Source organism: Clarias gariepinus, chromosome 15 (assembly GCF_024256425.1).
Source record: "Clarias gariepinus isolate MV-2021 ecotype Netherlands chromosome 15, CGAR_prim_01v2, whole genome shotgun sequence".
Classification (NCBI taxonomy): domain Eukaryota; kingdom Metazoa; phylum Chordata; class Actinopteri; order Siluriformes; family Clariidae; genus Clarias; species Clarias gariepinus.
In genome coordinates this window covers 9,269,472-9,284,307 of record NC_071114.1, presented here as the reverse complement: position 1 = coordinate 9,284,307, position 14,836 = coordinate 9,269,472, and the positions used below count along the sequence as shown (strand labels likewise).

The 14,836-nt window shown below is 43.6% G+C and overlaps 1 protein-coding gene across 1 annotated transcript in view; it reads right to left on the bottom strand.

Annotated features, from left to right (window-relative positions):
- LOC128542586 (ephrin-A2-like) overlaps positions 1–14,836 on the bottom strand; it is a 117,351-nt gene that overhangs the window by 4,488 nt on the left and 98,027 nt on the right. The window contains exon 2 of the mRNA XM_053512504.1: positions 3,407–3,699. Within this exon, the coding sequence (XP_053368479.1) occupies positions 3,407–3,699 (293 nt within the window). The remainder of the gene's footprint in view (positions 1–3,406; positions 3,700–14,836) is intronic.

Genomic DNA, 14,836 nt, shown 5'->3' with positions numbered 1-14,836 from the left:
TTTTGGTTACTGGAGTTAGGGCCCGGTTCAGGTGTATGTCAATTTTAAAGTTCTTATAAGGATATTGAGACTGTGTGTGTGTGTGTGTGTGTGTTTGAGAAATGGTCTGATGATGTAGAAAATGTACAAAAAGCCAAAAATAACTGCTAACTTTGCCAAGAGCAGTAATATATTCCCTGAGAACATAAAGGGTCTGTTTACTTTAATATATATATAACAGCTCAATACCTCTTAAAAAAAAAAAAAACCCTGAAAATCTTATATTTCTTTCACTTTGCTAAGGGTAAGGATAGGGTTAGATTTAGGATTAGGTGTTAAAAAGTACTGTACACATTCTTTCACTTAGGTGGTTAGGAACATACATTATTTAACACATAATAAGAGGATCTGAAATGGCACAAGTGTGTGTGTGTGTGTGTGTGTGTGTGTATGTACAGTACAAACATGATAAGAGAGTATCAGAATATTTAGACGCTATAGTGTTTTTTTTTTTGTTGTGTGTGTGTGTGTGTGTGTGTGTGTGTGTGTGCATGCAAATTCTTAAACCTGAATAGATTCTACGCAAATGATCTCACACACACACAATGACTATGGCACAGGCACCACAAATTAATTTTATTACTAAGAAATAATTCTAGTCTTTTCAGGCTTGTGTTTTTTTTTTTGTTGTTTATAATCTTGTCACACCCTTTCAGAGTATTTGCATACCAGACGCTGATGGGAACACCCAGTGATTAGCATTTCTTTCTCCATTTTTTTTTCTAAATATGGAAATATGGGTGATGCATAATTACAAGAGGGGTGTTATGCATCTGTGTGCGTGTGTGTGTGTGTGTGTGTGTGTGTGTGTGTAGCACTGTGTCAGACTGCCACAGTAACCGTTCGCCCACTCAGACACTTAGGCTGGGTGCAAGTCCTGGGGTGATGGACAAGCTCTTTTGTTGAAGGATAACCAAGTTAAGCCTTCTTTCACCTACTCCCTATTCCACTCAGGCAGCCCTTTTCACCCCGTAACCCCAGGGGCCGTGACAGCTACAATATTGGTAGTAGCCAAACACTTCTTCGAGGGGGAAAGCGGGAGGAGAGCGCGCTGAATAGCCAGCATAAGTGCTTCCCTGCCCTGGCTGCTGTCTGGGACAAAGGGCACACAAAGCCACGTCGCGGCCCAGAGCGGCAGGCGGAGGGCATTAAAACAGGCTCAGGACACGCAGAAGAATTCCCTGCGCCTGAATCCCCAAAAAAACTTTGAACCTTCTGTCTTTCTTCCTTTGTTGTTCACCCTCTCCATCTCCCGCCTCCCTGCTTTCCAGGACTGACAACATCCCGTGGAGGGGAATAAGTTCTGTGACGCCCTGCTGGTTGAGGGGGTGGACAATTTGTGCAAAACCCACTGCTTTTCCCCCAGTCAAAATAGCTTTCTATCACTGGGAGGATAATAAGCGGGGATATATGGAGGAGTGAGAGAGTTTTGTCAGCTTGAGGTAGAACTAGGCCTGGGCCACTGTCCTACTGTACTATTTGCCGTTCTGTGTTATATACTGTAAGTAGTGGATTTAATGAAATGTATCGAATGTTTTGTAGAGTAATTTCTCGAGTGGCCGGTTTCCGCACAGCCACAACGGACATGTCCATAGCTTTTCCCATCTGCACACAGCGGACCATTAAAAGATGTGCATTTCCAGCTTGTAAGCTTTCTGGTTATTAAGGACAACAGATGGCAGTGAGCTTTCACCAATGACCGCATAGCTAGTGATGATAATAAATGTGCTTTTAGTCCTCAAATGAGCCATTTGTACAGTGGCGCTTTTAGGATCAAGTGTCGTGACGCATAATGCGCTATTTTCGCTGCCGAGCCGTAAGTTGTGTATCACCTCTGTCGCCGGCCCATCGGTGGCTCTCTAGATACACAGGACAGGCAGCGGGAAAAAAAAAGAGAAGGGACAGAGAAAAGAGTATCAATCCGGTTAATGAGCTGTATTTATTTAAGATGAAATGCCATATTCGGTTTAACTCTCTTTACACACTTCACTTTTCTCTCAAGTCCTCTGGAACAATAAAAAGTGAATGGGCAAAAGGGAGAGAAAACAAAACAAAACTAAAGAAAAAAAGGAGTCAAAATTGCCTCATTAATGCATCGGGCATGCTGCCCTAAGCTTTTCGCTTTTGCCTAGGCCCAGCGGGAGCCCTTTTTATCAGGCCAAAGGACACCTTTCGCCTGGGCCATTAGCAAAACTGGGACAGATTCACCCTGGCAAATTCTCCCCCTCTCACAAGCCCTAAGAGATTGCAGGGTGAGGATGGAGCAGGCAGAGGGGCGTACCCGCTGTGACCTTGGCACGCTGAGCACAGAGCATCTGGAGGACGAAGAATCAACAGTGAGCGGTGTCCGGTGCCCCATACCCCTCAGGTTAATGGCTTTTAGCTGTTCCTGTCCAAAAAATGGTAATGACAGTAGACTCGAGGCTGCCGGAGACACAATTACTCCCATCAGGAACCTCCCCGACGGCTAAATATGATTTGGCCAATCAGCATAATTTGGAGAGCGTTCCGCTTGATGGGGTCCGTAACTGGTTTGCACCCATCTAGCCCTGTGCGGGCTAAGTGCTGAGCTAATGGCGTATGTAGTGTTTGACAAATTGACATTTTCATCAAGAGGAGAGCTTTGAAGCAGAGCAAAATGGAAAAGGAGGGTCAGGCGAAATCTGACCAAGGGAGGTCCGGAGGGTGGAGATGAACTCTCTGCCCCCGAGCTCACCTTGATTTATGTCACGTTTTGAATAAACGCAATCCGCCGTAGTAGGCACAGCGTAAATGTCTCACGTGTCAATGTGAGTGAAGGTGAAGACTGCTGAGGATGGAGATAGCAATGCAAACAACTGTTCAGGGATATTAAATGGTTCGGCAGGAGAGGACGGTGGCATGCAACCCAAATAAAACTATAGAGCGAAGCCTATTAAATAAAACTCCCACTTTCTGTGTGGCTCATAATTTAAACTGTCCTTCACGAAGACAGCATCAGACAAACATAACAAAAATATACACTGAAAGCAGCTTCGTAATTTCTGGAATGGCCCACACCCCAACAAGTCTGTTTAATGCTTACGGGTCGTCAGTAAAAGATCGTACTGTATTATTTCTCTTTAACATTTATTATTCCAGACAGCTGCCCACAAGATCTGTCATAATAACAGATACATATATGGATTACTGTGGCACATGTTACTGATTACACTTCACTCTGAAACCCATATTACATTATGAAACCTGTGCACACAGCAGACCTTCTCTTCTGCCCCCGGGACCCTGGTTCCTGTAATCTGAGAGCGGATGATTAGCCCCTGGGGCAATAGCAACACCTGGTCTGGGGCTTTCAGTGAACAGTGTAAAGATGCCATGAGCTACTCACATATGTAGTAGTACTCGTGTCCCGGGCGGAACTCGAAGCCCAGCGAGAAGGGTGTAAAGAGCTGGAACTTCTCTGAGAATTTGAGGGGCCCGCTGGGGCTCAGGGGCCGATTGCACTCCCAGCGCTTGAAGCCTCTGATGAGGTGGTTGCAGGTGATATAACTGTCGTAGCTAACCATGTAGAGGATGTAGCGCTCCATGCGCTCGGCCTGGATTGGCGTCTCGTAGTGCGGACAGTAGATGTCCAGGTAGTCATTGATGGCGACCTCTACTGTGTACTCACCATGTACGAATCTGGAAAACAAAATGAAACAAAAAACACAATTCAAGTCTCTGTGGAGAATACGAAATAGCTACACAAACAAAAGGACATGGAGGACAGGTTCCAGCGGACACAAACCCATTTCCCCGGTTTAACACCTAGCCTCTGAAGCAGCCTTTGAGGAACGACAAAACGATCTCATCATGCAAGCGAAAATAGCTGATGGCATGTGTCACTTCTGTGGGAGATATTCTCAGTGCACCCTGCGATTGGATAATGGGGGCCAGTCCTGCTGAAGAGAAGACTGACTGGCATGACTAAGCAGCATGGGACAAGGCAAAGATTGACAGGGGTTCACAGAGTGAGAGCGGCTTCATTAAGTGCTTTCGCAAGGTCCGGCTCATGGCTGCCTGTGCTGAAATGAGTTTGCTGGCCGGGCCGATTTAGAGACAAATTGAGCACCTGCATGGTGCCATGAGCCGGCTAAAAGAACTGCTCAGGGTTCGCTAAAACTGCAGCTTAAATGACACCATGTATAGATTTAGATCTAGCCTATATCGTGACACTATTCTTAGTCTTTGGTTTGTATTACATTTTAACACCATTTTGCAGTTGGGAAAAGTGATAAGTCAAGTTCTCTTTGGAGGAAGCATTCTTATCTCGTCTGCCTCGAGAGCTTTATGTGAATGAGACGTGACAGCCCCAATGGAGGGATCTCAAATAGCTTGTTAACAACACAGCTGACAGACTTGCTCCATACTTGATGCCTTTAGCCTAGGAGGATCGGAAAAAGCCTGTCAGGAAGGACTGCAGTCATGCTCCACTAACAAAAATCAAATATCAAATTGGACTTAATAAGCTAGGCAAAAACGCTGCGTATTTCCACTGACAAGAAATACCGAAAATTTAGAAAATACACAAGTGACACACACTGACAGACAAAAACCCCTTGAATCACTCTGACGGGTTATTTTGTCGGGTTGAAAGCGTAAATCCGAATCCTATAAAAACAATGGTGCCACAGTAGAGACCAGCCCACTCCTAATGCTATAGGATTAACTCTTTGTTTATAAGAACAGCACACTGGAAAAGGCAGAGGGCACGAGGGGGGAGTAAAGGTGGGGGCCCGCGGGAGGGGGGGACGGGGGGGGTGTTGTAAAGAAGCAGAGTGTGATGACTGCCTGGACAACAGATGACTTCAGGCCAAATATGGAACAGGTTTGGGAATATGAGGGTCATTTACGGCAATGGGAAGTATACCGTGTACCGAAAGCGCCCCTTATTTAACCAGTCACATTTAAGAGCTTCATGGAGTTTAGAGCCAGAAATGGCTCTAATGCAAACAACCATATATATAAGTGACCCAAGCGTATGTTCTCTAAGGTCCTGTGAGATCCGTATTACCCCGGAGATATGATCTCATCAAAGTTGAGCTGCGTCTGTGTTCTGACAAGGAGATTCGAATTAATCGGCATCATTCTGCTGGCACATGAGGACCAGATGAAAGTGGTAAGTGTGGGCCATCACTCAATTACTATCTGGGTGGGGGATTGGAGAAAGGCTTGGTATCGAATGACCAGTAATCTGGGTGTGGAATTACTGTCGGAGGGCTGTAGAGGGCCAAACTCCAGCTGCCTTCTTTAAACATTTCTCTCCCTTATCGCTGCTACCCAGAGATCAATCCTTCTCTCCTTTTCAGAGTGTGCATTTCTTTTTTTTTATTTCTCCACCCCCCCTCCTATTGCCTTCAACATGTCACTTTTTTTCCCTCCTCCATTTCTGGCACTCTGAAACCCACACGATCACTGACGGCTTGTTTGCCAGACATCCAGTGCACTGGCATCGGGGTGGAGGGAAATAGGGGGAAAAAAAGAAAAAGTAAGTCTAAATAAAATATAAGAACCTGTCTCTAATGTCCGGCACTTTTAGAAAAGAACACTTTAAATCACTTCTGCAGAGAGCTCATGCTATTACTTTAGCCAGCGTGTTCAAAAGAATATTTCTGTAAGCACTAGTGCAAGGGTGATACTCTGGTCTCTCGTTTATCCTCTCAGTCTTTCCTTTTTATGCGAAAGTGCTTGGTTTAGAGCGTGATCACTTCTTCTGGGGTAGACTTGAGACAAAGATATGAAACAAAACAAAACTAAACTAAAAAAGAAAACTTCTGCAAGATCTGCTTGATGTAACGCCGTGGTAAAAATGTAATCGTCTTGCCACGATAACCATATGTTGCTAGTGCACTAATAGCTAACACATATCATCATGGCAAGTTCTGAGTGTTTAACATTTGTCTCTTGGATTCCTAATACGCATTATGTCTGAATAAATCAATAGCAGAGCCTTCTCCTGGCAATAAAGGAACTGAAGGCTGCCAAACGCGTTGACATTCACAAAGTCTGAGCGATTCCTTCTGATCGAGATGTGTGGCTGAGTAAAAAGGGAAAAAAAGAGGAAATAACGACCTTGCGAATGATGCCTGGTTGACGGAGGAGGAGCTGAGAGGGAAGGAGAGCGATATGACAGATGAAAATATCAATAAAAAGAGCTCGGCGCATTAAGAAAGAGCTGTCGCACGCGGATTCACCAGCTGTATTCGGTAAACTCGTCACCCTCGATGGTCCTCTTATTCGGAATTCAGGTTCGGTTTCTCCAATCAATTTCCTCAATTCTCAGCCATTAGGACACAAACACCCACTTATATGATGTTTACTTCCCATCTTCAGGGTATCAGCTTCCCCAAACAGCAATCGATAGCTACACTACCAGCAACCCCAATGCTCCGTCTTTCAGGGAGACTGAGATGAGAAAAAAAAAAAAAACAACAACAACAACAACAACAACGAGATAGCATGAGATAAAACCTGTCATATTGTGTGATGATTTAAAGAAGATGACATGCTGGGTGTGGAAAGTAATCATCCCGAGCTGTGTGCCACGGAAGGAAGGGAAATTGGCTGTGACCTCTGGATGTGAGGGATGGGCTTACTCTCTCATAGTGACACCAGTCAATCACTGCGTTTGTGAGGTCATAAATGCGCAAGAAGTAGATTTCCAAAAGAGTTTCAGGTAAGCAGGTTTTAACCTTCATCTTCACTGCTTGGAAGATGTCTCGAGACCTCGGGAGGGCAGACTCTGCTCCAACACATATTTATCGTACCTGTCCTCTACTTCATTATTCTTATCAGAGCAAACTTTTATTCCACTAAATACAGCAAAAGTCTCTACTCCTACTTAAGTACAGCCAAGCGTGACTTTGCATTACATACCTGCAGTGGTGTGTGGTATCTAAAGCAAGAATTTCACCACTTGCTATTAAGACTATTAAGTGTAATCGCATTGAGTTCCCTTTCCTTCCTTGAGTTATTAATGCTAATAACAGGTGTTTGAAATCTGAAGCAGAGCCGGTTGCATACAGTGATGAAAACGGCACATTCTCAATCGAAAAGGGAAGAAAGAGAGAGAGAGAGAGAGAGAGAGAGAGCGTGTTTTATGATGAAAAAGGCTACCGTGAGATACTACACGCCATGTATTTTTGATACATAAGTCAATTTGAATGTGAGTAATTTGCAGTTATGTTGAAAATGAATGGTGGTCTTTTGCTTTTACTCAAGTAATATTTGCCCTGGGGAATCTCTAATTTCACCAAAGTACAGGATTCATGTACTTTGCCAACCTCGGGGGGACTGGCAAATGACCAAATTGTGAGAAAATGTGATTATTAAAAAAAAAAAAAAAAAGTCACAGACATTTTTCTGAATCCCTAAAATCCAACTCCTGCAAACTCTCAACTGCCTACTCTTCTGGCAACTAGGAACACATGGCGGTGATTGATCAATTAGACTTTCGAACTAAACTCACAGTGCCGACTTTGAAGTTTCCTCAAGAGGTTGGTGCACCATTCGGTCCCCGAATACCCATCGGACTTGAATTCATCATGTAAAACTGTTTGCATTCAGCGTGTTTAAAAGAAGAATGGAGATCCTCGCTGTGAACTTTTCAACCAGGGCCATTCTCCCTGGGGTCTGACGTGGCCTGATTTACCGATGCATCAAACGCGCCAGAGCCTGCAATGTGCTAGGTCTCTTCTCGGCTTTATGACTTCCTTTGGTAAACGTTTGCCTGTAACGGGGCCCCGCTTTCAAAGTCTCGAGCAGGAAGCATCTGCACTGCAAGAGGTCAAGAACCAAACAAGTGGATCTGATAAGAGAGAACCAACAATTTATTACGCCATTTGATGTTTTCAATCAAGGAGCCAAAAAGTCATTAAAGCCATTAGGGGTCATAAAATCAAGTCCGAGAAGTCTGTGTTCTGGTTAAGTCATATAAAAGCATTTGTAGCTGCTGGCCTACGATAAGGCGGCACACTTCAGGAACAAATGCAATGTGCTGGAACGGTCTGACAAACATCTCCATACTGCAGAGGAACACGTGAAGCAGCTGGAGCGATTCCCAGATAGGAATGTGAAGTGAGGAAGAGTTCATTTGTGTGACCACCTAGCCTGTCCTCGGTAAAATTCGCTCCAGCTGTTTGTTAGTCCATGCCACAGGCTTTGCAACAAATTACAGAGCAAAGAGAGCAAGTGAGAGAAAATGAGAGAGAGAGGTACTGGAGTGCAACAAGGCAAATATTCACATCCTCTCTGGTGTGCGCTGCACTCTGGGATCTTCCATTCATCATCCTTGCAGTCTGGATTCCCTCCCGGCGCAAACACTATAGAACAGAAATTTGACAAGCACCGCCGGTTGACGCGGGAGTGCAAATCTGTTTATATCATGCGGCGTTCGCTGTACGTTACGGCAGCTGAGACGTTCCCCGTTTTCTTTTTTTTTTGTTGACTCACAAACCAAAGCAAACAGAACCTCGGAATTTATTCAACAATTAACCGATGACCCAGACAAGTTTGTTAAGCGCAAACACAGCAGGCTAATAACACAATCTTTTCACACATCAGGACTAATTTTGCTTCTAGCTACGCGCTGTTATGTTTAAAATCTCATTTAAGGCAAACAACGCAGATCCCGGGGGCCGCAATGCTTTGGTGTGTCAGTGTTTGGATTATTTTGTGACAGCGTTTGATGGGGAGAGGGGGTCTGCGCTCGGGTCAGTTTAGTCACAGAGGTCTGCGGCAACACATGACAGAGCTGTGCTGGTGTTTATAATAGACTGACTTGAACAATCACGCAGACGACATGTGTGTGTGTGTGTGTGCGCGCATGTGTGCGCGCGCACATGTTTCAGAATGGCCCTTTGTGCTTGCAGGATCTGGTCTGGAAACCATTTCCAAGCGCAACAGCTTGGACTTCGACTGCCGTCCGCCTCTTCCCATGTGGATCGTGTTTATTGTTCTTCATGTCATGCAGACGCCGACCCCCTCTTCGGCACCTCTGCGCAATCTAAGCCTGTTATTCCAACTCGGTTTGAGCAATTTTCCTATCGTTGCATTTACACAAACTAAACCCTTAGTGAATGCTCAGTGCTCGCTTGTGAGAAAAGAGAAAAAAGAAAAGTAGAAAACAAACAAATAATAATAAAAAACCTCAAGGGACAAAAAAAAAGGCATTTTTTTTTTTTTTAGATTAAAGACTTGCATTTCATTTTTTTTTCCCTGTGCATCATCATGATTCTGGGTTTTATTCCAAGCGCATGGTTTCGGAAGGTCTGCGATAATTAGCTTGGTAGCTCATGCACTGGCACACTCAGCAGTAGTGTGTGTCCCAGTCACACTGGGCTAATAGATTACCCTCCTTATTGTGCAGATGCACTCCCGTGCTTAATTACATTTTATTTTTTAGTCTGCTCACTTCCAGTTGAATCTGAATGAGTGCGAATTTTAGGGTACTCAAACTCCATAATCTGCTTTCTGTGAAGGATAAGAAGTCGCCGCTGTATCATTAGAGCTGGGGGGGTGTAAAAAGGGCGCGGCCGCCGTAATCCTGTATGCACTGCGCGTGCATAGTTTCGGTCGGTTTTTACTTCGCAGCTGGCTGGCGTTAGAAATGCACATGATAAGTTAATCAAAGTTTTATGGTGGCGTTGTATTGGATCATGCAAAAACCTGATATGATCTCTCTCTATCTGTGTCTTACTCTTGCTCGGTCTAGTCACATTTGTATGCATTGTACCAAGACATTAAAGTTAGCATACAAGCGGGCAGTCCTTGTGCGTACCATGAAAATTGATCCTGGGTGTACACATATTCGAATTTGTACTGTTCGGTACAGGAGGTTTGGGTCGGTGTGCTTCTTTTGTCATCTAAGTGAATACAGTCTAGCGAGATTTAACTAGTTCTGGGCGTGTCTCTTGATTAATTGGGTTTAAACGAATTGCTGTTTTGAAACAATATACAAAAAGTGTATATATGCATATATATACTGCAAACTTATTATATGAAAAAAACTGCAAGATAAACATGCAGCACTTGGCTGAGCACTAATATCGCTAGCAAAATATACAGTTTGTACAGATTTCTAAAGTCACACGTTTGTACATTAACAAGTTTATATTAAAATATAACTCTACCAAATGGTAATTCTCCAGGCTGAAATTACGTCTTGATGGGCCGTGAAGTGGGAATTACTTAATGGTGTTAGCAACATGCTAGACAGCTAAACTGGATAAGTGATGTGTATTTGTTATTTTTTTAAACAGAAAAATGTGCGGTCAGTGTTTTAGTATATCTCTGTATGTTGATTAATCTAAAGCTAGTAATGTACAGTATTTACAGTTTAACTCATTTAAAGGTAAAAAGATGAAGTTTATTTCTTATGATGTGTGAAAAAAGGCTGATCTGACAGTGAACAGGGAAAGAATTTTTGTTTTTCATGTCTTTAAAGACAGAGGCCGTGTTTACTGAAATGTAAACAGCGGTACAGTAATTGTGCTGTTTTGTGCAAATACTGATTTTAAAATACAATTTAAACGTTACTTATGTTAAAAAATGACATAGATTTGCTATGTTCTCTTGATTTCCCATATTGCTGTTATTTTTGCACAACTTGATGCCTAGATGGCTAGATGGAGGTATGGTGGGAAAGAAAAGAGAGAAAGAAAGAGAAAGAAAGAAAGCGATGTACCTTTATACAGTATGCACGTGTTACTGTATGCATACGGAAAAAAATATGGCCGGTTTGGCACTGTTCACAAATTTGTTAATATTTTTACAACGTAAATTGATATAATTGAAAAAACTTTACGATACCGAACCTGAGGTACGTACCGACCCGTGACTTTTGTACTGTATACCGCTGTGTCCCTATAGCATGGTTTTATTCAACACAAGTTAACAGTACCACCAACTTAAAACTGAATCGCAGGCATTCTATATTTATTTATTTTACACCCATTATCTTTAAGTGTGCACTTATCCTGTACGTCCACGTAGGGTCTCTACGGCACATGAAATTGAGCGTTTCTGAAAATGTACTTTTTTTCGACTCCCGGAGCATGTTGAGAAGGCAGGCTGCATTTCCGTCTCATGTTCCACAGCCCTGCAAACAAGGGAGGAATAATTACACTCCTTCTGACTAGGGAAACTATTTATCTTCCCTAAATCCCACACAACAACCGCAGCGGCAGCCCAACACAGCACAAAGCAGGCGGAAAAAGCCAAGCACATCTGCGACGGTTTGAAAAACGCCTGAAAAACCCAGCGACGGTCTGCGGGTGGCTGGGGAAGGGGTGGTTTCGGTCTAATTGGAAACGCACAAACCTACCTTTAAGCACGCACACACTTGGACACGCAAACACCTCGGTCCAACCGGGAAGCCCTCGGGCCAAACACAAGTGATTCGGCACTAAGTATCATTTAAATGGCAACTTTAATCCGGTTCTCTCTCGAGCATCAATGCTCTTCTTTACTTCCCGGCGTTATCGACAGCTTTTAGGGTTGAGACTAACCAAGAGAGAAAAGGAGAGGCGATTTGAATCAAGGATGGAGCTAACCCAAGCAAATGCTGATGCTTGTTGCAAGAGCCCGTGATAAATTATGGGTAAATTTAGGGTAGAGCAGCTGCTGGCTGACTTTCCCTGGCCTCCTGTGAACCCTAATGAGTGGATGCTTATTAACAACAGCAGCCGCTATTAAACAGCGTTTAGCAGACGCGAATCCGACTGTGCAAAGCATGTGCTTGCCAGCAGATTCTAAGGGTCTGGAGCAAAGCGTTTCCTCTAACTGTATGGGTTCAGTTATGTTATTAGTCAGTGATGTGCTATTAGCCAGCGTTGTAGTTCTCAAAGAGTCGAGCATGTGACAACCACACTGGTGAAGACCGCGAACATGAGAGAAATAATTTTTAAAGACCAGGAAGCTGACAATTAAAACTAAAAGATGCAGACAGAATACCACACTACATTTATCTTTAGCTTTATGTTTCTACGCTGGTCACGGCTGTAGTGGAGTCGGGGCTGGAATTACCTAATAAATCCTAATATATCAGGATTATAAAATGACACAGGGCTGTTGTGTAAAAAATTATGAAAAATTATTAATTACTTAATTACAGTTTTTAATTGACTGATTAAGCGATATCGCACAAGAGGGAGTGCTGTACTGCTGGATATGACATGATGCGCTTTCCTTTCTATAACTGGTTTTGTATGTTTTTTATCAGATAGCTGCTCTCTACTTAGTATGGTGGACTGACCGGACAGACCTACTTTTACTCATGCTGGTGAGCGATAGTTAGTGTAATTGACGGTCATTAGAATAGCCAGGACATAGTTAAACATCCCAGTGCTGTTACCGTCCATTAACAACATGCACGGAATGCGTCTCAACCAATCAGAGTGCTTGGGTGGAACTATAATAAATCATAACTATAATAAACTATAATAAATAAGCTTGTCATGTTAAGAAGAAACTAGAGCGTCTCCACGATTTTCTTCCTAATTTAGTCGCGGGCAATTCCTCCCCATCACTAGGGGGCCCCCACATTAAGGCTACTACTACCACTCAGTCGGCAGGGTCGAACACTATCACTCGTTTCCTCTGAACCGCGTGACGCCAGCCGACCGCAGCTTTTCGAACTGCTCGCTCACGAGCTGGAGGCGGCGTAACACACTCGGAGGACAGCGCTATCCGCTCCCTCCACTTGCATGAGCTCACAGACGCCCCTGATTGGCTGTAGAACCGTGATTAATGTGGGAGCACTAAGTACCTCTTATCCCTCCCCTCTGAGAAAGCTCGGCCAATCAGCTCTCTCTGGACCTCCGGCTACGAGAGGCTACAGCATCACCCGGGAATTGAACTTGCGATCTCCAGATGATTGGGCGAGCACTTTACCACCGCGCCACTCTGTGGCCCCAATGTTTAGTGTCTTCAGAAGCTATTCATCCTACAGGTTGTAGTATTTAAATATTAACACCTACTAAAAAAAATGTTATATTCATTGACATGCTGACATTGACATTAATTCTGTGAATGCAGTAAAAACTTCAACTTGTCAAGACCATAGTAAGGACTTAGCATTGTCTCCATTGATGTGGAGCTACCATGCTTTTTTTTTTTTTACATGTTTAAAAAAAAAATGGTGAGGACATGGTTGAAGCAAGATGCAGAAAAAAACTTAATAAGGATGTATTAATGATGGCACTGACCAGATAACAGCGTAACTAACATCTCATATCGGATCCAATTCTGGCAGATCTTCTCCAGCCCAGTAGGTGGCGATGATGAAACCAAAAAAGTCTTACAGAAGGCTTCATAGAATCACTAAAGTGTTAAATGCCACTTTTTGGGTAAGCCTTAATTATTAAGATTATATAACCTGTTAAAAAAAAACACGAATATAACTTTAGTGAAGCTACGTTCATGTTTATAAGAAAACTAATCACTGTTTCATTTGGCTCGCCAATCTGAATGGAGAATGCACCAGCTCACATGAGGGGAAAAAAGTTGAAAGAATCTGAATCATTTTTTCCTTGCCGTATGATTAACAGCATTTGTTTAGTTTCTCTCATGCGCTGACTGACAGTGAGACTTTTGATTAATCACACACTCGCTAAGTCTGCTTTCATAAAAACATACTCAGCATTCTCAAATCATTAGCATGCATGAAGGAGAGAATCAGGAGTAGCGTCGCTCAGGAAATTTCACCTTCCTTACCTAGTCACGAACTTTACAAAGCGAGGGATTTCATGGCAAATTACCAAATTAAGTTGATTAAAGTAAACAGGAAGAAGAAGAAGAAGCAGCCTCTTTATATACAGTATGCTGGCCTCTAGGGGGCTTGTGAGATGTGTAATATGTCAGCCATGTGCTCGTCTCAGTGATGAGATTATACGCTGTTTGTTTCATCATGAGCTCGGTAAACACCTGTCTCAGACAAAACACTCTCAAGCCAAACAAGAGTGCAGCAAGGAATGCTTTGTGCATGCTTATAGAGCTGCATAGGCTCATGAATTCACATGTGCACACAGAACTCTCCCACTCACTCACGCACGCACACACACACACAAACACATTTCAACCTGATGCAGATGTCAACATAAACATACAAAGCAGCTCAAGGACTGGACTCAAACCCTCCCTGTTCTCAGCTCAGGTTTCCTGCTTTGTGTGCGGAAACGTACACGAGGGTGTGTTACTGCGTATGTGTGTGTGTGTGTGTGTGTGTGTGTGTGTGTGGAGGGACACAGGCTCTGAGCTGAAAATGATAATGATGCCGTGCACTCTCGAGCTAAGTGTATCACCCGTCCTGCTCTCTGCTGCCTGCCTTCTTTGTCTTTTTTAACACCATTAGCAAAGTGCAGGCTAATAGAGTTAGAGCTCGGGCTCGGTCCGCGGGAGAGGGATTGGGTGACTCGCTCTGCTTGAGAGCCCATCTACTCGACTCCTCTCATCTTGCTCTGCGAGGCCTTTTAAAGGGCCTTGATGTATTCTTTTATTTCCCTCTCCGAGCACCGGGCCCATTTCACGGCCATTGTTCTGCTTGGTCAAACAGCCCGCGTCAGACCCTGCTGCATCAGATGGCTTACGCAAGTCTCATTTCAAAAGCTGTTTGAGAAACATATGAAATGGAGATGCTCAATGCGAACTGAAAACTACATGAAAACAGAAGTAATCACAGCAGCAGTTAGTGACTGTAGATTCTGGTCGCCTCGTACAAGATAAAGATGATACTTGATTTATGCTTCATACAGCCTAAGGTCTAGTTTTAAGCATTTCTTCT